Source organism: Macaca mulatta, chromosome 6 (assembly GCF_049350105.2).
Source record: "Macaca mulatta isolate MMU2019108-1 chromosome 6, T2T-MMU8v2.0, whole genome shotgun sequence".
Lineage (NCBI taxonomy): Eukaryota > Metazoa > Chordata > Mammalia > Primates > Cercopithecidae > Macaca > Macaca mulatta.
This window is the reverse complement of record NC_133411.1, coordinates 150,481,399-150,502,976: the sequence shown is the minus strand read 5'-3', so window position 1 is coordinate 150,502,976 and position 21,578 is coordinate 150,481,399. Positions and strand designations below refer to the sequence as shown.

At 52.9% G+C, this 21,578-nt stretch overlaps 3 protein-coding genes across 37 annotated transcripts in view; 2 read left to right on the top strand and 1 right to left on the bottom strand.

Annotated features, from left to right (window-relative positions):
- Positions 1 to 4,735, top strand: part of ARAP3 (ArfGAP with RhoGAP domain, ankyrin repeat and PH domain 3) — a 28,936-nt gene extending 24,201 nt beyond the window's left edge. For 7 of the 15 annotated variants that reach the window (XM_077937184.1, XM_077937185.1, XM_015141090.3 and 4 more), the window contains 8 exons: positions 1,291 to 1,419; positions 1,500 to 1,633; positions 1,861 to 1,943; positions 2,041 to 2,076; positions 2,205 to 2,268; positions 2,379 to 2,516; positions 2,737 to 2,775; positions 3,707 to 4,735. In XM_077937184.1, coding sequence (XP_077793310.1) covers positions 1,291 to 1,419; positions 1,500 to 1,633; positions 1,861 to 1,943; positions 2,041 to 2,076; positions 2,205 to 2,268; positions 2,379 to 2,516; positions 2,737 to 2,775; positions 3,707 to 4,192 — 1,109 coding nt within the window. In that variant the 3' untranslated portion in view covers positions 4,193 to 4,735. The remainder of the gene's footprint in view (positions 1 to 1,290; positions 1,420 to 1,499; positions 1,634 to 1,860; positions 1,944 to 2,040; positions 2,077 to 2,204; positions 2,269 to 2,378; positions 2,517 to 2,736; positions 2,776 to 3,706) is intronic. The other 8 variants (XM_077937183.1, XM_077937190.1, XM_015141088.3 and 5 more) reach the window with 3 other exon arrangements.
- A 557-nt stretch (positions 4,736 to 5,292) lies between these two features.
- On the top strand, positions 5,293 to 17,459 carry FCHSD1 (FCH and double SH3 domains 1). 12 transcript variants are annotated; one of them, XM_077937256.1, is made up of 21 exons: positions 5,293 to 5,423; positions 6,769 to 6,903; positions 7,324 to 7,421; positions 8,016 to 8,061; positions 8,466 to 8,533; positions 8,883 to 9,018; positions 9,105 to 9,241; positions 9,393 to 9,456; positions 10,317 to 10,445; positions 10,895 to 11,017; positions 11,185 to 11,280; positions 11,701 to 11,820; positions 12,229 to 12,333; positions 12,486 to 12,647; positions 13,277 to 13,405; positions 13,502 to 13,585; positions 13,753 to 13,870; positions 14,005 to 14,225; positions 15,349 to 15,436; positions 16,703 to 16,758; positions 16,873 to 17,459. In XM_077937256.1, exons 5-21 carry the CDS (start codon positions 8,523 to 8,525, stop codon positions 16,936 to 16,938), a joined length of 1,845 nt encoding a protein of 614 aa, XP_077793382.1. In that variant the 5' UTR covers positions 5,293 to 5,423; positions 6,769 to 6,903; positions 7,324 to 7,421; positions 8,016 to 8,061; positions 8,466 to 8,522; the 3' UTR covers positions 16,939 to 17,459. The 12 variants fall into 12 exon arrangements, with proteins under 12 accessions (XP_077793382.1, XP_077793381.1, XP_077793378.1 ...); XM_077937255.1 differs by lacking the exon at positions 6,769 to 6,903 and adding an exon at positions 7,718 to 7,830 and having other exon boundaries at positions 5,329 to 5,423; positions 8,877 to 9,018; XM_077937252.1 differs by lacking the exon at positions 5,293 to 5,423 and adding an exon at positions 7,718 to 7,830 and having other exon boundaries at positions 6,766 to 6,903; positions 8,877 to 9,018.
- On the bottom strand, positions 17,364 to 21,518 carry RELL2 (RELT like 2). Of its 10 annotated transcripts, none has more exons than NM_001193999.1 (8): positions 20,727 to 21,518; positions 20,051 to 20,290; positions 19,589 to 19,654; positions 19,427 to 19,493; positions 18,795 to 18,980; positions 18,149 to 18,524; positions 18,001 to 18,034; positions 17,364 to 17,773 (listed from the first exon to the last, which is right to left on the bottom strand). In NM_001193999.1, exons 2-7 carry the CDS (start codon positions 20,232 to 20,234, stop codon positions 18,002 to 18,004), a joined length of 912 nt encoding a protein of 303 aa, NP_001180928.1. In that variant the 5' UTR covers positions 20,235 to 20,290; positions 20,727 to 21,518; the 3' UTR covers positions 17,364 to 17,773; position 18,001. The 10 variants fall into 10 exon arrangements, with proteins under 10 accessions (NP_001180928.1, XP_028705027.1, XP_077860157.1 ...); XM_028849194.2 differs by having other exon boundaries at positions 17,377 to 17,773; positions 20,720 to 21,509; XM_078004031.1 differs by having other exon boundaries at positions 17,377 to 17,773; positions 20,051 to 21,509.
- Between the last annotated feature and the right edge of the window lie 60 nt (positions 21,519 to 21,578).

Sequence of the window (21,578 nt, the reverse complement as noted above, 5' to 3'; positions counted from 1 at the left end):
TCTACCTTAAAGGGAGCTTCTCTTCCTCTTTTGCCCAGATTCCAAATGTTGGAGAGACCCCCAGCTCAATCCTGGGCCCTTTTCTCTTATCTATCTACATTTCTCCTTGGATGAACTAACCTATTCTCATGGTTTTAAATGCCATTACTAACCCGACATCCAAATTTATATCTCTGGCCCACATCTCTCCTCTCAGCTCCAGACTCACATATCCAAATGCCGACTCGACACCGCCACTTCTGACAACCAACTCAAATGTAAAACATCTAAGACCAATTTAGATGGTTTCTAGTCCCCTTTCCTAAAAAAAAAGTCTAGGCCATTCTCCAGTTTTTCCCAACTCAGTAAATGGTAGCACAATTCACCTGGTGATTAAGGCCAGAAACCTGGGAGTCCTCTGGGACTCCTCCCTTTGTGTCATTTTCATACCCAACTCACCAACTAGTCTTGTCGATTCCATTAGAATCAATCATTTCTCTCCATCTCCACTGCTACCACCATCCTAGCTGAAGTCACCATTATCTTTTTGTCAACAGTAACCACTAAAATGCGTGGCCCCAGAAAGGGGATAGCTGGACAATGTTCCATGCTTGCCTCCCTACAATCAATTTTCCACGCAGCAGCAAAGTGAACATTTCAAGCATAAATCAGCTCATATCCTTCCTATGGTTAAAACCCTTCAGTGGCTTCCCATTGAACTTAAAGTATCATTCCAATCCCTTACCATGGCTCACATGGCCCTGAATGTCTGCCCCTACGTCCTCCATGCCTCATCTCACATCACCTGTTCTTATATCTATCCTCTTCGTTATAGCTACATTGGCTGTTTACTTCCCCAAATACATCTTTCCTGATTGACAGCCTTTGTTCTTGCATATTGTCATGCTTGAAATCTATCACCCAATCGTAGGATGGCTTGCTCTTCCTAATCCTTCAGATCTCTGAGTCTCATCTTCAAGTGCCACTTTTGAAAGGTCTTGCCTGACTACCCTATTTCAGTTGCTGTGCTGTTGCTCGCTCAGCTTATTGTTTCTTGCAAAGCAATTATTTGTCTGCAATTATTTTGTGCCTCTACCCTCACTAGACTGTGTGCTTTGTGAAGGGAGGCCATGTGTATCATGCTCACCACTGTATCCCAGGGCCAGCACAGTACCTGGCATAGAGACAGTGAAAAATAAATGTCTGTGGTTGGATAATTGAATGGATGAATGAATGACTGGTGAGAGCTGGACTGGTGAGGGCTTAGTATGAATATTCTGGTTGATATATACCCTCACCTTACCCCTTAAGAGCGGCCACTGCATCCCAAGGAAAAGGTCTTAGAGCAGGCCTTACAATGGTGCCAGCTCCCAGAGCCCTGCTCAGCCTCCCTGCTCTTGAAAAAAGTCCCCCTGGCCCAAGCCGGCTGCCTCTTCACAGGTGAGCCTCCTTCCTCTGCCCAGCACCCCCCAGGTCTCTCCCCTAGCACCCTCGACCCATGATTGCCCATCTGTGCCCAGGTATCCGACGTGAGAGCCCACGGGTGGGGCTGTTGCGGTGTCGTGAGGAGCCACCACGCTTGCTGGGAAGCCGCTTCCAGGAGAGGTTCTTTCTGCTGCGTGGCCGCTGCCTGCTGCTACTCAAGGAGAAGAAAGTGAGGCCCTGGGGCCAGAGGCGTGGGATGCTGGGTGGCCATGGAGAGGAGCCATGACTCCACCCACCCTCTGACTCCACAGCCCATGCTCTCATCAATCTCATTGCTTTCCTGCCCCCTACTTCTGAGACCCTGTGACCACAAACCCCATTGCTTCCATGACATCTTGACCTCATTAACCATGATTTCTCATCTCTCGATCTCACTGACTCTGTTTCTGTTCTCAGAGCTCTAAACCAGAACGGGAGTGGCCTTTGGAAGGTGTCAAAGTCTTCCTGGGAATCCGCAAGAAGTTAAAGCCCCCAACACCGTGAGTTTTCTTCCCCAGCCCGCACTTCCACGACCTTCCTGCCTTCACCCCCCTGCCCTTTCTGACTGCCCCATCACTGTTCGTCTTTGTCTCCCAGGTGGGGCTTCACATTGATACTGGAGAAGATGCACCTGTGAGTACCTCCTGCCCTGGCTTCTCTGGCCCAGCTCTGCACTCTGTCTTTTCTCCTCCCTCTTTCTATGCTCCATTCCTATAGCTGTGACCCTCTCTCTCCCTCTGATTCCACTCTGATCACCCCAGCTACTTGTCCTGCACTGACGAGGATGAGATGTGGGATTGGACCACCAGCATCCTTAAAGCCCAGGTGAGGGGAAGGAAAAGGCTGAGGGCTGGGTCTGTGGTCCCCCTGGGGCCCAGCTATCCTCCTCAGTGCCTTTCATGCCCACTGGTGCCAACCCCTCACGCTCCCACCAGCACGATGACCAGCAGCCAGTGGTCTTACGACGCCGTTCCTCCTCCGACCTTGCCCGTCAGAAGTTTGGCACTATGCCTCTGCTGCCTATCCGTGGGGATGACAGTGGAGCCACCCTCCTCTCTGCCAATCAGACCCTGGTAAGGCACCCCAGTCTGCCCCAACCCCTGATTCCTGCTGTAACCCTTGTCACGTTGCAGTAGGGAGTGGTGTGCCTGCTAGCCTGGTGCCACCCTATGCTCACTGTCCCCCTCCCTTCTGCCTTCTTCACCCCCATTCACCACTCCTGTCTCCTGTTGCTAGTCCTCACTGTGTCTTTATATCTTTCCCTCCCCTTGTCCCCACCCCACCTGTGTCCAGCGGCAACTACACAACCGGAGGACCCTGTCCATGTTCTTTGTGAGTATTGTGCCTGCTCCAGCAGTATGCCTGTCAACCCTGTGTTCCTCTGTGCTGCCTGAGCCCCGGATGTGCTCTGTTTTCCTCATGTAGGCCATCAGGGTGTGTGTAGGCCATCGGGGTGTGTGTGTGTGTGTGTGTGTGTGTGTGTGTGGGTGTGTGTAGCCCATCGGGGGGGGGTGTGTGTGTGTGTGTGAGAGAGAGGGAGAGAGGACAGAGAAAGAGAGAAAGGGAGAGGGAGAGGGACAGGACAGAGAGAGAGGAGGCCAGAAAGAATGAGGAAAATGAGAGGTATAAGGTGCGGTAATAAAAGGAGAAAGTTCGGGCACAGTGGCTCACACCTGTAATCCCAGCACTTTGGGAGGCTGAGGTGAGTGGATCACCTGAGGTCAGGAGTTCAAGACCAGCCTAATCAACATGGTAAAATCCCGTCTCTACTAAAAATACAAAATTAGCCAGATGTGGTGGCACATGCCTGTGATCCCAGCTACTTGAGAGGCTGAGGCAGGAGAATCACTTGAACCTGGGAGGCAGAGGTTGCAGTGAGCCGAGATCACACCACTGCACTCCAGCCTAGGCAGCAAGAGTGAAACTCTGTCTCAAAAAAAAAAAAAAAAAAAAAGGGGGAAAGTTGTCACAGAATCTGTGAAATAGAAGGAAAGTGATGAAGTGAATGCATTTTGGAGTTAGACAGACCTGGGTTCAAACCCCAGCTCTGCCATTTACTCATTATGTGATGCTGGGCAACTTAACCCCTTTGCATTCAGTTGACTCTTTTGTAGTGTAACCCACTGCACAGGGTTGTTCTAGTATTATACATGCCAAGTATTTTACAGCATCTGGCCCAGAGGAAGAGCTCAGTAAATGTTAGTGATTAATAATCTGGTAACTTTAACTCTGTGCCCACTCCTGCCATCCCATTCCCGTTCAGCCGATGAAGTCATCCCAGGGGTCTGTGGAGGAGCAAGAGGAGCTGGAGGAGCCTGTGTATGAGGAGCCGGTGTATGAAGAAGTAGGGGCCTTCCCTGAGTTGACCCTGGACACTTCTACCTCTTTCTCCACCACACGGGAGTGGACAGTGAAGCCAGAGAACCCCCTTACCAGCCAGAAGTCCTTGGATCAACCCTTTCTGTCCAAGTCAAGCACCCTGGGCCAGGAGGAGAGGCCACCTGAGCCCCCTCCGGGCCCCCTTTCAAAGAGCAGTCCCCAGGCACGGGGGTCCCTGGAGGAACAGCTGCTCCAGGAGCTCAGCAGCCTTATCCTGAGGAAAGGAGAGACCACTGCAGGCCTGAGAAGTCCTTCCCAGCCATCCAGCCCCCAATCCCCCAGTCCCACTGGCCTTCCAACACAGACACCTGGCTTCCCCACCCAACCCCCCTGCATTTCTAGTCCACCCTCCAGCCATCCCCTCACATGACCCTAGGACCAGCAGTCTGAGAGGGTAGGTACCAGAAGACCCAGAAGCTCTCATCATGGCACTGTTGCAGCTTCCTCTGGCCCGGCTGGAAAGACTCCAGAATCCAGTGTGGTGCTGTGGAAGGAGCATTGGACTGAAGGCTTCAGTGGCTGTGTGTCCCAGGACAGGTCATGGCTCCTCTCTGGGCCCAGCCCATTTATCTGTACCATGAGGTAACTGAAGTAAGGAGAGCAGTGAATGTCAAACTGTCAGAGCCATAAGCCTCACATATTTTCCCTCAACAAGGGCAGCTCCTGCTTTATATATTTGATATGTAGGGGTTCTGTGAGAGATTTTGGGTTTTAAAGGAATGGTTTTATTGCATTAAAGAAAAAAATGCTTTGGAAACCAGAGGCCTGGATGATGTTAAAGTCTATCCTGTCCCACTTCCTACATTCTGGGACTACAGTGAAGCCTGGAGTAGGGAGACTGATTGAGTTTGGGGGCTGGGACCAGGGGAGTCAAAAATAGATGAGTAATTGTCAATAAACCTTGGAACCAAAAGACTACCATTCTCATTCATTCATTCAACAAATATGTATTGTGCACCTAATTGGTCCCAGGTCTGGGGATATAGCATGAACAAAACAAACAGGGCCCCTGCTCTTATGGATCCTCCATTGTGGAGGGGAACAGAAAATAGCAAATAAACACATAAACCAGTACTTGAACAAGTGAGTTTAGTGCTGTGAAGAAACTGAACCAAAGTGATGAACTTGAAGAGTGATTGTGGAGGCCAGGCGCAGTGGCTCACACCTGTAATCCCAGCACTTTGGGAGGCTGAGGGTGATGGATTATCTGAGGTCAGGAGTTTGAGACCATCCTGGCTAAGATAGTGAAATCCTGTCTCTACTAAAAAAACAAACTTAGCTGGTTGTGGTGGCACGTGCTTGTAATCCCAGCTACTCAGGAGGCTGAAGCAGAAGAATCACTTGAATCTGGGAGGCGGAGGTTGCAGTGAGCCGAGATGGCACCATTGCGCTGCAGTCTGGCAACAGAGCGAGACTCCGTCTCAAAAAAAAAAAAAAAAAAAAAAAGTGATTGTGGAAATGGCCTTTGGACTGGGTGGATGGGGAAGGCATCTGTGAAGAGTTGCAAAGGGAAAGAAGCTGTTGGAAGACACAGGTGGAATGCTGGAAGGAAGAGATTCTGGAGAAGGAAAGCGGGCATGAAGAACGCTCTGCACTGGAAGGTACTTGGTCTACTGAGGGAACAGCAAGGAGGCTGGAGCACAGTGAGCGGACAGTGGGAGGAGAGTACAGGCTGAAGTAAGAAAGACCAGCAGGGTCTTCCATGCATACCCTTGAAGGCCATGGATTCTATTTGGATTTTATTCTGAAGCAATTGCATTTTAAGCAAGTAAATGATGAGATCTTATTTCCCTTTAAAAAAGAAAAAAAGGTTGATCACTCTGCTGGGTGAACAGTGGGTTGGGGTGGGGGAAGTGTGGAAGTAAGGAGACCAGATATTAGACCAGAAGTCTAATAATGAGGGCTTGGACTAGGATAGTGGTCTTGGAAATTGAGGGAAGTGGATCAAGAGGTTTTTGTTTGCTTATTGTTGTCTGAAATAGAACCTGTAGGACCTACTGATGGATAGAATGTAGGAGTAGGAGAAGGCACACTGACTCTGGGTTTCTGGCTTAACTAACTGGAGGAAATTCGGTGCCATTTAAAACGTTACCGGGGGAGGATCACGTTGAAGGAGCTTTAAAAGCTTTAGCCGGGTGCGGTGGCTCAAGCCTGTAATCCCAGTACTTTGGGAGGCCGAGACGGGCGGATCACGAGGTCAGGAGATCGAGACCATCCTGGCTAACACGGTGAAACCCCATCTCTACTAAAAAAATACAAAAAACTAGCCGGGCGTGGTGGCGAGCGCCTATAGTCCCAGCTACTCCGGAGGCTGAGGCAGGAGAATGGGGTAAACCCAGGAAGCGGAGCTTGCAGTGAGCTGAGATCCAGCCACTACACTCCAGCCTGGGCAACAGAGCGAGACTCCGTCTCAAAAATAAATAAATAAATAAATAAAAGCTTTAAAAGTTGAGGTTCCTATTAGATACACTAGCAGAGGTGTCAGTGGGGAGTTGGAGTGTGAATCTGGAGTTTTGAACCATGTCAGGGTTACTGGGACAGGTGCCTGAGCCAAAGGAGCTTCGGTGAGGAGGATGAGGAATGGGAGAGAGGCTCCTCAGAAAGCAGTGCTAGGGCCGGAAGATCCTAAAGATGGCAGGGGCTTCCTGCGCATCTCCCAGCTCTCGCCGACTCACTGGTATCGTTTACTTTTCAGTGGGGCCCAGACTTTTTACCTTTGGGCCTGGTGCCTTCCTGGATCTAGGCATGTTTCTCACCCTGCTCACGCTGGCTTTTCCAGTTAAGCGGGAATTAGGAAAAGGTCTGGGACCAGCCCTCTCTTCGTCAGATGCATCTTTGCTCAGGTGCCCAGTGACTCAGTTTCCCTGGTCACACATTGAATTCCTCATCATTAGCTCGGGGACTGGTGATCTACATATGCAAATGAATAATTATCAATAATTACAGGCTGAATCAGTGGATACACTACAAATAGAACTCAAGGCGTCTTGACTCAGATGCCTGGGGTTCTCCCCACCGCCCAGCGGACGCTGCGTCCGCCCCGCCGCCCGGACCCTTCCGGGGTATTCGCAGCAGTAACAGGTTTATTTTCTTTGCTGCCCGGTCTCGCTTCCGCGCCCTGCGCCGTCGCCGGACAAGTCGTGGGCGGGCAGAGGGCGGGGCCTGGCCTGGCCTGGGGCGGGGCTCCACAGTGGGCGGGGCTTCCCCGAGTTCCGGAGTCCAGTCGCTGGCCGCCTTGCTGGAGCGGAGATGCAGCCACCGCCCCGAAAAGTGAGCTTGCTCCTGAATGGGGACTCCTGGCGGGCTGGGGGAACGGACGGAGCTAAGGGGGCACCAGACTTGGGGTGGGAGACGGGAAGTCGGAAGGGATCAGACCCCAAACCAGAAGTAACAGAGGAAAGAGCTCAGCCCCTCCCTGGCCCCGCCCCCTCACCGCTCCCTGCGCGGAGTGTTTTTTAGGTCCTTGTGCCCGGGGTCTTCATCCTCTCCTTGCCCCCGCAGGTGAAGCCGGCCCAGGAGGTGAAGCTTCGCTTCCTGGAACAGCTGAGCATCCTTCAGACCCGGCAGCAAAGGGAGGCGGATCTGCTGGAGGACATCAGGTAGCCCCCTAACCCTCTTCATTTACACTCACCTTCGTCGTTGTGCGCCACTTCTCCCCAACATACATCTGCCGGGGTGGAGGAACAGGGGTCAAGAGCTCCCCAGCCGACCCATCCACAGCCCTCACCCTAGGCTTGGCCTCTCCAGATACTGGATAGGAATGCTCCCCAACCTAACCCCCCCACAGCTCCCCCCCCACATAAACACAGGAACTCTCCCTCAAAGCCCTTGACTCCACACTACTGCCCCCAACCCTACAATCAACCTTAGAGCAGAATCCCTCTCCCTCTTCCAGACCTGTTGGAAGGCTGGCAGACGTCGTACCCAGGCCCCCATCAATCTTCACCTCTAAGCCCACAGATGAACCTCTGGGTTGGGGAGGATCCTGCTGGGGCCCAGGGCAGTAAGGTGAGGGTTTCCTGTGTTGCGGCTGCCTGAGGTGATCTCAAGGACTCCCATCAGTCCCATTCCCTCTGGGTGCAGTTACGCTCTAGGAACCTGGCTCCCCCGGCTTCTTCCTGCCCAGAGTAGAGGACTGAGGATGGGAGAACATGCCCAAACATAACCTTATCCCCCACCTGCAATCTCCGCAGATCCTACAGCAAGCAGAGGGCAGCCATTGAACGGGAGTATGGGCAGGTATGGGACTTTTTTCTGTACCTTACCTCTTGTTCCAGTCTCCTTTACATCACCAGTAATGTCTGTCCATATCTATCCCTATTGTGGTCAAGAGCAGATGCCTAGAGTCAAGCAGACTGGTGTCAGATCCCTGTTGTGTAATTATAGCCATATGGCCTTGGACCAGTTAGTTAACCTTTCTTGACCTCAGTTTCTTTCTCTGTAAAATGGGAATAAAAATAATACCTTACCTTCATGTAGGGTTGTTGTAAGGATTATACAAATTAATGACTATAAGGCATTTAGCAAAGCAAGTGGCACATAATGTACCCAAAGGATGGTATGATTATACTCTGATCTCATATTCTCCCAGTTGGGGTGGGTCTTTGAAAGGGAACTTGGTTCTGTGATGGCTTTTTCACCAGGCACTCCAGAAACTGGCTGGCCCATTCCTGAAGAGGGAAGGGCACCGGAGCGGCGAGATGGACAGCAGGTGGGCCCTATGGAGGGGGCGGGCCACAGGGACCAAAAAGTGATGGGGAGCTCAGCCCCAGGAGCCTGTGGAGATGAAGGCCTAGCAAGTGGGGAGGGCACGTGAGCTGTAGGTAGAGCTGACACAGCAGCAGCAGAGGAGCTGACCCAGCAAGGACACTGTGGGTGGGGTGGAGGGCAGGAGTGAGGCTTGTGGCTGAGCTAATGGGCTGATCGATTGATGGGCTTATAGACAAGGGAGGATGGGAAAGCACTCTGTCTCCCATGGTGTTGGTCAGGGGGCGGTGGTGGTCTCATGAAGCTGTGGAGTGCTCTCCTCCTCAACACAGACCTTCTCTGGGGAGGGGCAGGACAGTGTTCGGTGCCTGGCGCTGCCTGCTGGATGCCACCGTGGCTGGGGGCCAAACCCGGCTCCAGGCGTCCGACCGATACCGTGACCTAGCAGGGGGCACAGGGCGGAGCGCCAAGGAGCAGGTGCTTAGGAAGGTATGGCTCAGAGGATGGGGTGAAGGAAGAGCTGGCTTGGGACCAAAGGTGGTCTAGGTCAGGACTTTGTGTATGCATCCCAATAGGGAACAGAGAACCTCCAGAGGGCGCAGGCCGAGGTGCTGCAGTCTGTCCGGGAGCTGAGCCGAAGTCGGAAGCTGTATGGGCAGCGGGAACGTGTGTGGGCCTTGGCACAGGAGAAGGCAGCTGACGTCCAGGCCAGGTGGGGTCATGTAGAGTGAGGAAGCCCAAGGTGGGGGAACAGGGAGGTGGGGCTGTGTAGGGGTGGAGCCAAGTCACCAAAGCAGGGCCTGACTCTGATCTCATATTCTCTCACTTGGGGTGGGTCTGACTCCTTTCCCTCATCTGCACAGGCTAAACCGAAGTGACCATGGGATCTTCCACTCTCGGACCAGTCTCCAGAAACTGAGCACCAAGGTTTGAGGGATGAGGGCATGAGTGTGGGGCAGGGAAGAGAAGGGCAGAGTAGTCTAGTGGTTTGGAACCTAGGTGCATAAGTATGAAAGACTGGGTTGAATCCAGGCTCTCCTACTTCCTGGGTGGGTGACCTTGGTTAATTTACTTCATCTCTCTGAGCCTTATTTTCTTCTATAAAATGGAAAGAATACCCTTCTTTTTCAGTCCTTTAATATGCATTTATTGAGGATCTGCAGGTACTAGGCACTGTTCTAGACACTATGGATAAGTGGAGAACACTACCAACAGAGTTCCTGCCCTCACAGTCTGGTTAAGAGAGACAGACAGCAAATAAATACTTAGATTAAGATGAAAATAAAACAAGGTACTATGATAAAGAATAACAAGGGGGTAGAATTTAGAGGGAGGCCTCTCTGAATAGGTGGCCTAATTGTCAAGAAGGAGCTGGCCTTGCAAAGATCTAAAGGAAGAACATTCCAGAGAGAAGAAATGATGAGTGCAAAGGCTCTGAGGTGGGAATAACTTCGTAGGCTCGAGGAATTGAGAGAAGGCCAGTATGGCTGGAGTACTGTGAGCAAGGGAACAAGCACTTGAAAAGACGTTAGAGAGGTTGTGGGGGTCAGCTCATATTGAACCTGGTGGACCGTGGTAAGGAACAGTGGATTTTATTTTAAATGTGTGCAGAAGGCACTAGAGGATTTTGAGCAGGAGTTGTGAGTATGCAACATTTTTAGTGTAGTGCCAGGCACATAGTAAGCACTCAATAATGTGAGAATCCATTCTGGATCTGGCTTCTCAATTGGTCTTGGAAGGACTCAAGGGGTCTAGGGCTTCCTATTGACATCAGTTTACTCTCCTAGCTGTCCGCCCAGTCAGCCCAGTACTCCCAGCAGCTGCAAGCCGCCCGCAATGAGTACCTGCTTACTTTGGTGGCTACCAATGCCCACCTCGACCATTACTACCAGGAGGAACTGCCAGCTCTGCTCAAGGCCAGTCTTAACCCAAACACCCCTGTCCCTCAGCAGGGAGGGAAAGGAGGACCTCCCCCTTGCTTCTTGATCCCCATGACACTGGGCGGCGCAGGGGATCTTGTCTGCTTACAGTGGGTAGATGATACATACATGGGCTCTGGTTCTGCTCCTAGCTGGCTGCATGGCATTGTACAGTACACGTAACCCTTCTGAACCCCAGATTCCTCATCAGGGATGACCCTTTCTCTGCCTATCTTATAACACTAGTTGGGCTCAAAGGAGAGAATGGATGTTAAAGTATGTTTTAAACTTCTAAGTGCTCTGCACACGAGGGCCTTTCTCATGAAGAATGTCTTCTTCCCTCCTTCCTATATCTCATGACCATCACCTGTCAAATCTGGAACGAGCCTATTTTACAGTAGAGATCTGGGGGAAGGGTGGTGTTAGTATCTTGGGGTTCTTTCTAGGCCCTTGTCAGTGAGCTGTCAGAACACTTGAGGGACCCCTTGACCTCCCTCAGCCGCACTGAGCTGGAAGCCGCAGAGGTCGTCCTGGAGCATGCCCACCGTGGGGAGCAGACAACCTCCCAGGTGAGGGCTGTGGCCTCTAAGAGCTTCCCTAGGGATCCTTTTTACCCTTCCCTCCCAGTGCAGCCCTCTTTCCTTCACACATTGTCCTTTTTCTTCCAAGAAGTGCTAGGAACAGGGTTGGAGAGTGAGCCAGTGAATGAGTGACTTTGACTTTTCCCAACCCCTAGGTAAGCTGGGAGCAAGACCTGAAGCTGTTTCTTAAGGAGCCTGGTGTATTTTCCCCCACCCCACCTCAGCAGTTTCAGCCAGCAGGGACTGATCAGGTGAGACCTTCCTGCTTGTTGGAACCAGGCCACATATAAAGGGGACTATGATTTAGGCCTCCTCCTCCATTATCCTTGTCTTTACGTTAACTTAGTGAGTGTTACACCATGGAGAGGGGGTTTCAGAATTCCAACTCACCTCCCTCCCACCAGGACACACACACACAAAAAACACACCTCAGGCCACCTTTCAGTCACTTGACTGCACCATCTTCTTCATTCTACCTCTGTCCCTCGACCTGGATCCCATTTCTGAAGCTCTGTATCTCTGTGTCCACATTACCTGTATCCATGGCCATAGGCATGTGCCCCTTCCTCTTTGTCCTTGTCCTTGGAGGTCAAGACAGAGTGGAAAAAGGAGGGAACTGGAGAGAAGGAGCAGCCTCAGGTCCTCCTCACAGCACCCCCTGACCCATTCAGGTGTGTGCCCTGGAGTGGGGAGCAGAAAGCATGGCTGGCGAGAGTGGCCTGGAGAAAGAGGTTCAGCGCTTGACCAGCCGAGCTGCCCGTGACTACAAGATCCAGAACCATGGGCATCGGGTGAGGTGGGGGGCACAGGTGTCATGTGCACCTTCTTGTCTCAGCAAGAAGAGCTGAGAGAGGGGATCTTGGAGCCATTGAGGGTGTCATGGGGCTACAGAGGGGAGGGAAAGGTATTGTAAGGTAACAGTGTGGCACAATAGTTAAGAACAGTTTTTGGAGCTAGACCCACATAGGTTCAAATTCTCTTCTGTTGCTTCCTAGTTCTGTAACCCCGGGTAAGGGAGTGACGTAACCTCTCTGGACTTCAATTTCCTCATCACTAAAGTAGGGCCAATAATAGCACCCACCTCATAGGGACGATTAAATGACATAATGTATGTGATACAACTAGCAAAGTACCAGTCCTGTAGTAAGTCATGCCCCACAGTATTTCCACCCACCCCTGTTCTCTGCCTTCCCAACCAGGTACTGCAGCGACTGGAGCAGAGGCAGCAGCAGGCTTCAGAACGGGAGGCTCCAGGCATAGAACAGAGGTTACAGGAAGTGCGAGAGAGCATCCGCCGGGCACAGGTGAGGCACACCCCTGAGGTTAGAGATCTCACCTTCTCAGGCAAGCCCCACTCCCTCTACTCTTTCTGATGGTGGGAAGGAGGGAAGGGAGAAGCAGAGAGTAGACACTGCCATCAGCCAGGTTCCACTAACTTCCTTCCTCCCTATGCCAGGTGAGCCAGGTGAAGGGGGCTGCCCGGCTGACTCTGCTGCAGGGGGCTGGCCTCGATGTGCAGCGCTGGCTGAAGCCAGCCATGACCCAGGCCCAGGATGAGGTAGAGCAGGAGCGACGTCTCAGCGAGGCTCGGCTGTCCCAGAGGGACCTCTCTCCAACCGTGAGCTCCTCCCCTGACACTACCCATCCTTACTTAGAAGTGAAAAACTCCAGTGGAACGCAAACCCTATAAAACTGGAATCACAGTTGTGCCTAACTCAAAGGGTTATTGTGAGGTTTAAGTGAAATCATTCATATATCATTCTTTACATAATTTCTGGCATAGAATCCTCAGTAAATTTTTATTATGAGCATAATAGAATGATTAAGAAGTAGGGTTCTGGGGCAATCTGTAAGGGCTTTGAGTACCAGCCACTCCACTTATGAGCTGTGCAATCTCGAAAAGTGACTTAACTTTTCTGAACCCCAGTTTCCTCATAAATAAAGTGAGGTTAATAGTTGTGCAAAACTATTAGCACTGGGTCATTATGAAGATTAAATGAGACAATATATACAAGATACTTTGCATTGTGCTTGGCACATAGTATGCACTCAATTGCTGTAACTCTGCTATTACTGTTGTTATTATCCTACTCTGTGGTGACTGTGGTTGTATACATGGTAAGTGGATGGGTGCAACTACCTTGGAGGGGGATCCATGGTGTCCTTTACGGGAAAGATGGAAGAGTGGGAGATAGAACCAGTGCTTGAGAGCGGGCCCCATATGAGGTCTGTTCTTTGCCCCTCTAGGCTGAGGATGCTGAGCTTTCTGACTTTGAGGAATGTGAGGAGACAGGAGAGCTCTTTGAGGAGCCTGCCCCCCAAGCCCTGGCCACTAGGCCCCTCCCCTGCCCTGCACATGTGGTATTTCGCTATCAGGTATGAATGGGGGTGGGGACCTTTGATGGGGGTGGGGACCTTTGATGGGCAAGGGTCAGGGACAGCCAAGTCCTGAATCCTTCGTGTGTGGCCCAGGCAGGGCATGAGGATGAGCTGACAATCACGGAGGGTGAGTGGCTGGAGGTCATAGAGGAGGGAGATGCTGACGAATGGGTCAAGGTGGGTATGGACCCTGGGCTCTGACCTTGGGTTGGGGGCAGTAGGAGGGACTTCTCTGTGGCCCCCATGGACCCTTCTAGGCAAAGCTAGAAGCCTGAGTAGAGGAGAGCCAGGGTCATGGACTGCTGAGGTAAATCTAATATCTGTTCACATTGCTGGGTGAGCAGGCTCGGAACCAGCACGGTGAGGTAGGCTTTGTCCCTGAGCGGTATCTCAACTTCCCGGACCTCTCCCTCCCAGAGAGCGGCCAAGACAGTGACAATCCCTCTGGGGCAGAGCCCAAAGGTAAGAAAGGGAAATTTGGGGTTAGGGGACCCTGGGTATGGTGAAGAATTGTTAGGGGTTGTAGCCCTGGGGTGTCACGGTCCTGGGGCACTGCCACCCACCTCCCTCTCACCGTTTCTCCTGGGCCTCTGTAGCATTCCTGGCACGGGCCCTGTACAGCTACACCGGACAGAGTGCAGAGGAGCTGAGCTTCCCTGAGGGGGCGCTCATCCGTCTGCTGCCCCGGGCCCAAGATGGAGTAGATGACGGCTTCTGGAGGGGAGAATTTGGGGGCCATGTTGGGGTCTTCCCCTCACTGCTGGTGGAAGAGCTGCTTGGTCCCCCAGGGCCACCTGAACTCTCTGACCCTGAACAGGTGAGGCTTACCTTCTCCCTGAACTACCCAGGCACCTCTGGGTTGACCCTTCCACCCCAGTAAAGCCTCATATTCATTTTAATGCCCCCTCTGCTCCCCAGGTTTACCTCCTGTAGTGGCCTGGGCCTCCCCATCTCCTATGGGTGGGCAGGGGAAAGGGAAACCAAGGCAGCCTTCATAGGAGTTTGGGGGTCCTACTTTAGTGCTGGATAGATCTGAGTTCAAATTTCTATTGTATAACTTGGGCAATGATTTAATCTCTCTGAGCTTGTTTCTTCACGTGTAAAATGGGGATAATACCTACTTTAGCAGGCTCACTGTCATAATTAGAGATAATCGAGGTAAAGCCCCCCCGTTTTTTTTTTGAGACGGAGTTTCGCTCTTGTTGCCCAGGCTGGAGTGCAATGGGGCGATCTCGGCTCCCCGCAACCTCCACCTCCCGGGTTCAAGCAATTCTCCTGTATCAGCCCCTCTAGTAGATGGGATTACAGGCGCGTGCCGCCACGCCCAGCCAATTTCCTATTTTTAGTGGATACAGGGTTTCTCCATGTTGGTCAGGCTGGTCTCGAACTCCTGACCTCAGGTCATCCGCCTGCCTTGGCCTCCCAATGTGCTGGGATTACAGGTGCAAGCCACCATGCCTGGCCGAGGCAAAGCCTTTAGTGCAGTGGAATGCAGAAGGTGTTTCAATATAAGATACCTATTGTTATAATGTATATACATACAGCAGAAAGAGAACAGGAGTGGGCGTCAGGAGACCTGGGTTCTAGCCAGCACTCTGCCAATAACTGGCTCTATGATTTTGGACCTGGCTTAACCTGGGTCTCACTTCTAACACAGGAGTCATATTAATAAAAATGCCTACCTCATGGGGTAGTGGTGAGGATTGAATGAATTAGTACATGTGAAGTGCTAGTAGAACACTTGAGACATAGTATACATAAGCATTCAATACATATTGACTGTTGAATATCTGTCAGCTACACCCCCCATCTTAATGCAAACATTTGGCCACTTCCTGTGTTGGGAAGTGATGAGGAAGGAACTGAAGATGGGATGAGAGGAAAAGCTGGTAAAACCTCCCCACGTGCCAGGAATAACTGTGTGCCCACCCCACCTCCAGATGCTGCCGTCCCCTTCTCCTCCCAGCTTCTCCCCACCTGCACCTACCTCTGTGTTGGATGGGCCCCCTGCACCTGTCCTGCCTGGGGGTGAGTGGAAGGAATTGGGAGCCCTGGGAGGCTAACAGATAAGGAAGAAGGAGGAAGCTTGGACTCCCAGGTCACGGTCTGGTCCTCTCCATGCCCTCAGGCATCTTGCAATAAGGTCTATTGCAGCTTGGTGGAGAGCACTTGCCTGGGCTCTGGAGCCAGGCTGACTGGTTCAGATCCCGCTCTGTCATTTCCAAGTGTGTGACTCGAGGTGGGATTCTGAACCTGTCTGGGCCTCAGTTTATGTTCTTTATGAGGTAAGGAAAAGGTACTAGCTCATTGAATTGTTATGAGAGTTAAAAAAGATGCCTGTGGACTACACAGCATTGTGTCTGGCACACAGTAAGTATTCAGTCGCTATTTTAAAAATTAGCTAAGTTCTCTCTCATGGTGTCCTCCCAATATGCACCTTTTGCTCCTAGTGTCCAGATACCTAGCTTTGTATCATTTTTTCTGATGCCCACTTTTTTTTCTTTTTTAAATGTCTATAGCAGTTTTATTTTATTATTATTTATTTTAGATTCAGGAGGTACATGTGCTTGTTTGTCATATGGATATACTGCATACTAGTGGAGATTGGGCTTCTAGTGTACCTGTTACTCAAATAGTGAACATTGTACCTGATAGGTAATTTTTCAACCCTCACCCCTGCCTCGATTCCTACCTTTGCCTCCTTTGGAGTCCTGGGAGTCTGTTATTTCCATCTCTATGTCCATGTGTAGCTGTTGTTTAGCTCCCACTTATAAGTGAGAACATGTAATATTTGGTTTTCTGTTTCTGAGTTAGTTCATTTAGGATAATGGCATCCAACTCCATTCATGTTGCTACAGACGACATGATTTCATTCTTTTTAATGGCTGTGGAATGCCTGCCTTTTCTAAAACCTTCTGGTACTCCCACCTTGTCCACAAGGAGTCTCCCTCCCTGGAGTTACCATCATCTCCACCACCCCAAGTTCACTTTGCATGACTTAGCACTTAGTCATTTATTGTGTTTATTGAGGTTTCATTATTGGTTTCTTGACAGCCACTGGGGGTAGGAGCGCTATGTATCCTATCTGCCTTTGTTTTATACCTTGAGCAGAGCTGATTATACAGCAGTTACCCAATAAATGTTGAGGACAGTGGATAGAGTGATGGATTTTATGGTCTAGGATGGTGACCATTAATTTAGCAAATATTTATAGAATGCCACTTTCCTAAGTGCTGGAGATACAGCATTGAACAAAACAAAGTCTGAAGACTGACTTGTGGTTCTTATTTCCAGACAAAGCCCTGGACTTCCCTGGGCTCCTGGACATGATGGTACCTCGACTCAGGCCGGTAAGGGCCCTTGCCTTGGAGGAGATTGTATGTAGAGGGGTTCCAATCAGTCCTGTTTTGTCTGGTATACCCTTAAGGGAGGACTCTGGAGCACTAACTGTGTGTTCCCTACAGATGCGTCCACCACCTCCCCCGCCGGCTAAAGCCCCGGATCCTGGCCACCCAGATCCCCTCACCTGAAGGCCAGGGAATCCTTGACCCCCGGTGATGCTGCTGTCCCTATCTTCAAGCTGTCAGACCACACCCTCAATGATCCAGAGCAACACAGCCAAAACCTGGAATCTCCCTATTTCCACCCTCACCTCCAAGGGTAGAAACTTGCCCCTTCCCATTTCTGGGACTGGAGCCCACTCCTTTTTTTCCCATTGTCCTATCATCTCTAGGACTGGAACTACTCCTTTCTCTTCTGCCATCACCCTATCTAGGGTGGTGAAATGCCTGAAATCTCTGGGGCTGGAAACCATCCATCAAAGTCTCTAGTGGTTCTGGCCCACCTCTTTCCCCACCCTGGCTCCGTGACCCACCCCACTCTGGATGCCAGGGTCACTGGGGTTAGGCCGGGGAGAGGAACAGGCCTTGGGGATCAGAAGGCGCTGGAGCCAGGATGCGAAGCAGCTGTAATGGTCTGAGCGGATTTATTGACAATGAATAAAGGGCACGAAGGCCAGGCCAGGGCCTGGGCCTCTTGTGCTAAGAGGGCAGGGGGCCTATGGTGCTATTGCTTTAGGGGCCCACCAGGGGCAGGGGCCTGCTCCCAGCTGCCACGCTCTATTATATGGAGCGAGGTGTTGGGGAAGGCGGGTCAGGCAGCCTGTTGCAGGCAGGGGAAGGAGAAGAGACTGAGGGGCCATGACCTCTCCTGAGGCCCCCAGCCTGAGACCGTGTAACTCCAGGTAGAAGTTGAGCTGGTCCCTCAGCTGGGGGGCAGTGCTGTCCAGTGGAGGGGAGGGCCTTCACGCCCACCCACACCCTGGCCCTGCCAGCTGGTAGTCCATCAGCACAATGAAGAAGGAGACTTGGAGAAGAGGAAGAGTAACAGTATTGCTTCCTGTTCAGGCTGTATCCAGCTTTTCCCCTGGGGCTGCAGGACCTTCCCTACCTCTACCACCAAACCAAGGGATTTATAGCAAAGGGTAAGCCTGCAGTTTATACTCTGGGGGTTCAGGGAGCTGAAAGGCTTAAGTAGTTTAAGTAGGTGATGGGAAGATGAGATTACCTCATTTAGGGCTCAGGCAGACTCACCTCACATACCCCCTGCTCCCCGTGGTAGAGACACCTGAGAGAAAGGGGAGGGGTCAACGAGAGAACAGGAGTAGGTCATATCAGTGCCCCCCCAAAGTAGAGAGCAATAAGAGCCCAGCCCAGTACAGTCCTGGCTGTGTTTTCCTACCTGGTGATCGGAAGTGTCCGGTTTGCTTTGCTGCCCATTTGCCTCTTGAGTGGGCAGCCCTGGGCTTGGGCCCCTCCCTCTGTCCCTCAGTGTTGGCTCTGCAGAAGCTCTGGGGTTCCCTTCAAGTGCACAAGGGGCTAGGCTGCTGTCCCTGAGTCCTCCATTCTGTACTGGGGGGCTGGCTAGGACCTGGGGCTGTGGCCTCTCAGGGGGCAGCCTCTCCATGGCAGGCATCCCTGCCTTGGGCTGCCCTCCCCCAGACCCCTGACCACCCCCTGGGTCCTGTCCCCCACCAGAGCCCCAGCTCCTGTCCGTGGGGGAGCCATCACGGTGTTCATGCAGTCCATAGCGCTTCTCAATGTGTGTCACCCGGAACCTGGGAGGGAAGGGAACACTGGGGTTTAGGACCACAACTCAGAGGCTGCTTGGCCCTCCCCTCTGACCAGGGACATCCTGAGTTTGGTGGCTACTTCCCTCTGGCCTAAGGTAGGGGAGGCCTTCTCAGACTGTGGGGCACATTGTGTAGCGTGACTTCCGCTGGAGCTCACAGTCCAGGAGGAAAGAGCCAAGGCCCACTTTTGGGATCAGGTGCCTGATCATTGGGCCCCCTACCTCAACCTCACTTTCCCTGGAGCACCTGCCCCACCTGCCCACAGAGAACACAGTGGTCTCCCCTGTCCGGGGGCGGCTTTTTCCTTCCTTGGAGCGTCCCTGACGGACAAGTGGAGGCCTCTTGCTGCGGCTGCAATGGATGCAAGGGGCTGCAGAGCCCAGGTGCACTGTGTGATGATGGGAGGGGGCTCCATCCTGCAGGCTGGAGGTGGCATCCACACTGGACAGCAGGGAGGAGGGGAGCAAGGGTAACATTTCCATTTCCCTTCATGTTTTGTTTCTTATGTTCTTTCAGCATGCTCCTTAAAACCCCAGAAGCCCCAATGTCCCCAAGCCCCAACATTTTTTTCTTGTCTTTATCTAATAAATTCAATATTAAGATGTTAGTGACCACATGTTCTTCCTCCCAGGGCTGTTTGCTAAAAAGAACATTGCTTAACCCAAAGGAGTGGCACTAGAGGTAAATGTTAGGTTTGATGACATCTAGATGAGAGAGATGTTTTGAAGGAATCGAGATTTCTACAAAACTTCTTTCTTCCTATAAGTTAGCCAGCTTTGCCCTTCCCCCAACCCCATACATGCAAGGAGACTGGGAGAGGATTGTGCTGGAGGAGAGGATACTCTCCAAGGCAAGCTAAGTCATGCTGGCCCTTGTTTCCAGCTCACCTGGACAGCTGCACTGTCCCTTCTCCTTCACTGTCCCCCAGCATCTCCTTCAAGGCCTCAGCATTGGCTGAGGGAAGAAGGAAAAGAGGGAGTCAGTGAAGGTGGAGGTCAGGGCAAGAGAAGGTTGGAGAAGGAGGGAGCAAGGGGCTATGCTAGACCCACCTTCATTTTGGATGATGCAGCGAACAATCCTCTCTACTGTGTCCTCATTCATGTCATCGTCCTCAGCTGAAGGATGAAAGAGATTGGCAAGGAAGCAGGAATGAGTCAGCTTTGGGGGAACATTACCTGGTGGCTCCCATCATTTATTGCTTAGGACATACCCTTTTACCTACTTGCTATCATGCTGGACCTCAGCATTTCAGGGACCAGAAAAGATGGGGACACCAATGCAAGCCCAAGACTACCATCCAGAGGACCCTTGCTGCCCATGCTGCCTTCTCTAGTTTTGCTTTCAGAGTGGTGTCACCCCACTTGCTAACTCAAGAGTGCATCACTAAGCTTCCTGAGCAGGCTTGATCAGGATTTGGCCTGGGTCTGTTGGTCAGGGAGGCAGAGGTGAGGGGCAGAGGTGTGGGGAGAAGGGTGAAAGGTTACTGAGCCAGGGTTCCAGGCTCCACTCACGGGGCTGAAGCTGGGCATCGTCAGGCTCGGAGCCCCTCGACGTGCGGCAGCGGTAGCCCTTCTTCTTGAGCACGTGGCAGATCATGAAACCTACCAGGCCCATGAGGAAGAAGACCAGCACAAGCAGGAAGAGCATATACAGCCCATGTTGGGGCGGTTCCAGGTCAGGCTGTGGTTCCGACATGAGGCCCTGGGGGGCGAGCGCGGGCCAGGGCGCCTCCTGGGTTTAGGAGGCTGCAGCTGGGAATGGGGGAGGGGTAGGAATGCAGTTCTCAGGATCTGAAACAAGCACGTCTAAGACGTTCGGCTAAGGTCCGGCTCCACCCCCTACCCAACCAGGGAGCTGTCCGGGCCAGGGGTGCTGTTTCGTCAATACGGCCCAAGGCAAGAGGTCAGCGGCTACGCAAGCTCTCTACCACGACCCTGGTCCCGCTTCCCCGACGCCCCGAGCGTTCCCCTTTCCAGCTCGTTCGCGCTTCCGTCCCTCCCAAGGACACTGCAGCACGAGATGGGACGGAATTCTTAGGCGGCGGGAGCAGAAATCGTGCCTGAGTCAGCGCCCGCACCTCCTCCGCGCCGGCCTGAGCCAGGCCTCTGCAGCCCCCTCCTCTCAGTACTCCCGCACCCCTCTCCCTTTTTGGTTTCTCCCACCCTGACCACCTGGCCCACCCGGTACCGGTGATTTGGTTCTGGTTCCGGCTTCTGCTCAGGTTCCGGCTCCAGGGGCGTCCTAGTGCGGCTCGGGGCCCCCGACGCCCTTCCGGCGCTCATCCCTTGATTCCTCCCCTCCCCCTTCGCCGCCTCACCGGCCCCGGGCTGTGGCTGCGGATACCCGCGCCGTGGCAGGCGGGGGGAGGGAAGGACAGAGAAGGATGCGGGCTGACTGAGAGCGGCGGCAGGCTCTGGGCAACTCCGGCCCTGGGTCAGGGAGATCGCCTCCGCAGCCGCCCTGGCTTCCCAAATGCCTTCGCCCGTCGCGGGCCCAGGACCAGGAGGCGGAGCGCAGGTGTGCGGGGCGGAGAGCGTGAGCTCTGCGCGCGCGTGACTGCGCCTGGCCCCCCCGGGGCAATGTGTGGCGCCGAGTCTAGGTCCGGGTAGGGGACAGGAGGTCCGGCGTGGGTGTTGTCCACTGGTCTATCCGCTACGCCTGGCGCAGCTCCTGCCCTCAGATGCCCCGACCAAGCGGAGAGTCAGGAATCTTCCCCGAGGGCTGGGGGAAGCCGGCTTTCCGCACCTTTGAGGGACGGCGTGGCGGGATCTTCGGAGCTTCCTAGAGAAGTGACCACGGCCTGCGCCCGGTTTGGGGCAAGCGGCTGGATGGGATGGCTCAGCTTCCCGAGGATCTGACCCCCGGCCGGAGAGAAATGGCCCTTGCATCCTAGGAGCGATGCTACCAGTTCCCCGCCCAACCCGGGACGCTCAAAGCCGCAGCTCCCGGGAGAGCGGAGCCAGGCGAGGGGCGGAGCTCCCCCGGGGGCGTGGCCTGGGTGTGGCTGGAGGCGGGACCGCAACGCCCAGTTCCGCAGAG

Excerpts from the sequence above, each read along its gene's own strand:
- FCHSD1 (XM_077937259.1), top strand. The coding sequence starts at position 7,072 with ATGCAGCCACCGCCCCGAAAA. Across the intron at positions 11,281-11,700 it reads AGCCAGCAGGGACTGATCAG|GTGTGTGCCCTGGAGTGGGG; the intron begins GTGAGACCTTCC and ends TGACCCATTCAG. Across the intron at positions 16,759-16,872 it reads TGGTACCTCGACTCAGGCCG|ATGCGTCCACCACCTCCCCC; the intron begins GTAAGGGCCCTT and ends TGTTCCCTACAG.
- RELL2 (XM_078004027.1), bottom strand. The coding sequence starts at position 20,234 with ATGTCGGAACCACAGCCTGACCTGGAACCGCCCCAACATGGGCTGTAT. Across the intron at positions 19,494-19,588 it reads CTGCATCATCCAAAATGAAG|CCAATGCTGAGGCCTTGAAG; the intron begins GTGGGTCTAGCA and ends TTCTTCCCTCAG. Across the intron at positions 18,525-18,794 it reads ACTGTGTTCTCTGTGGGCAG|GTTCCGGGTGACACACATTG; the intron begins GTGGGGCAGGTG and ends CTTCCCTCCCAG.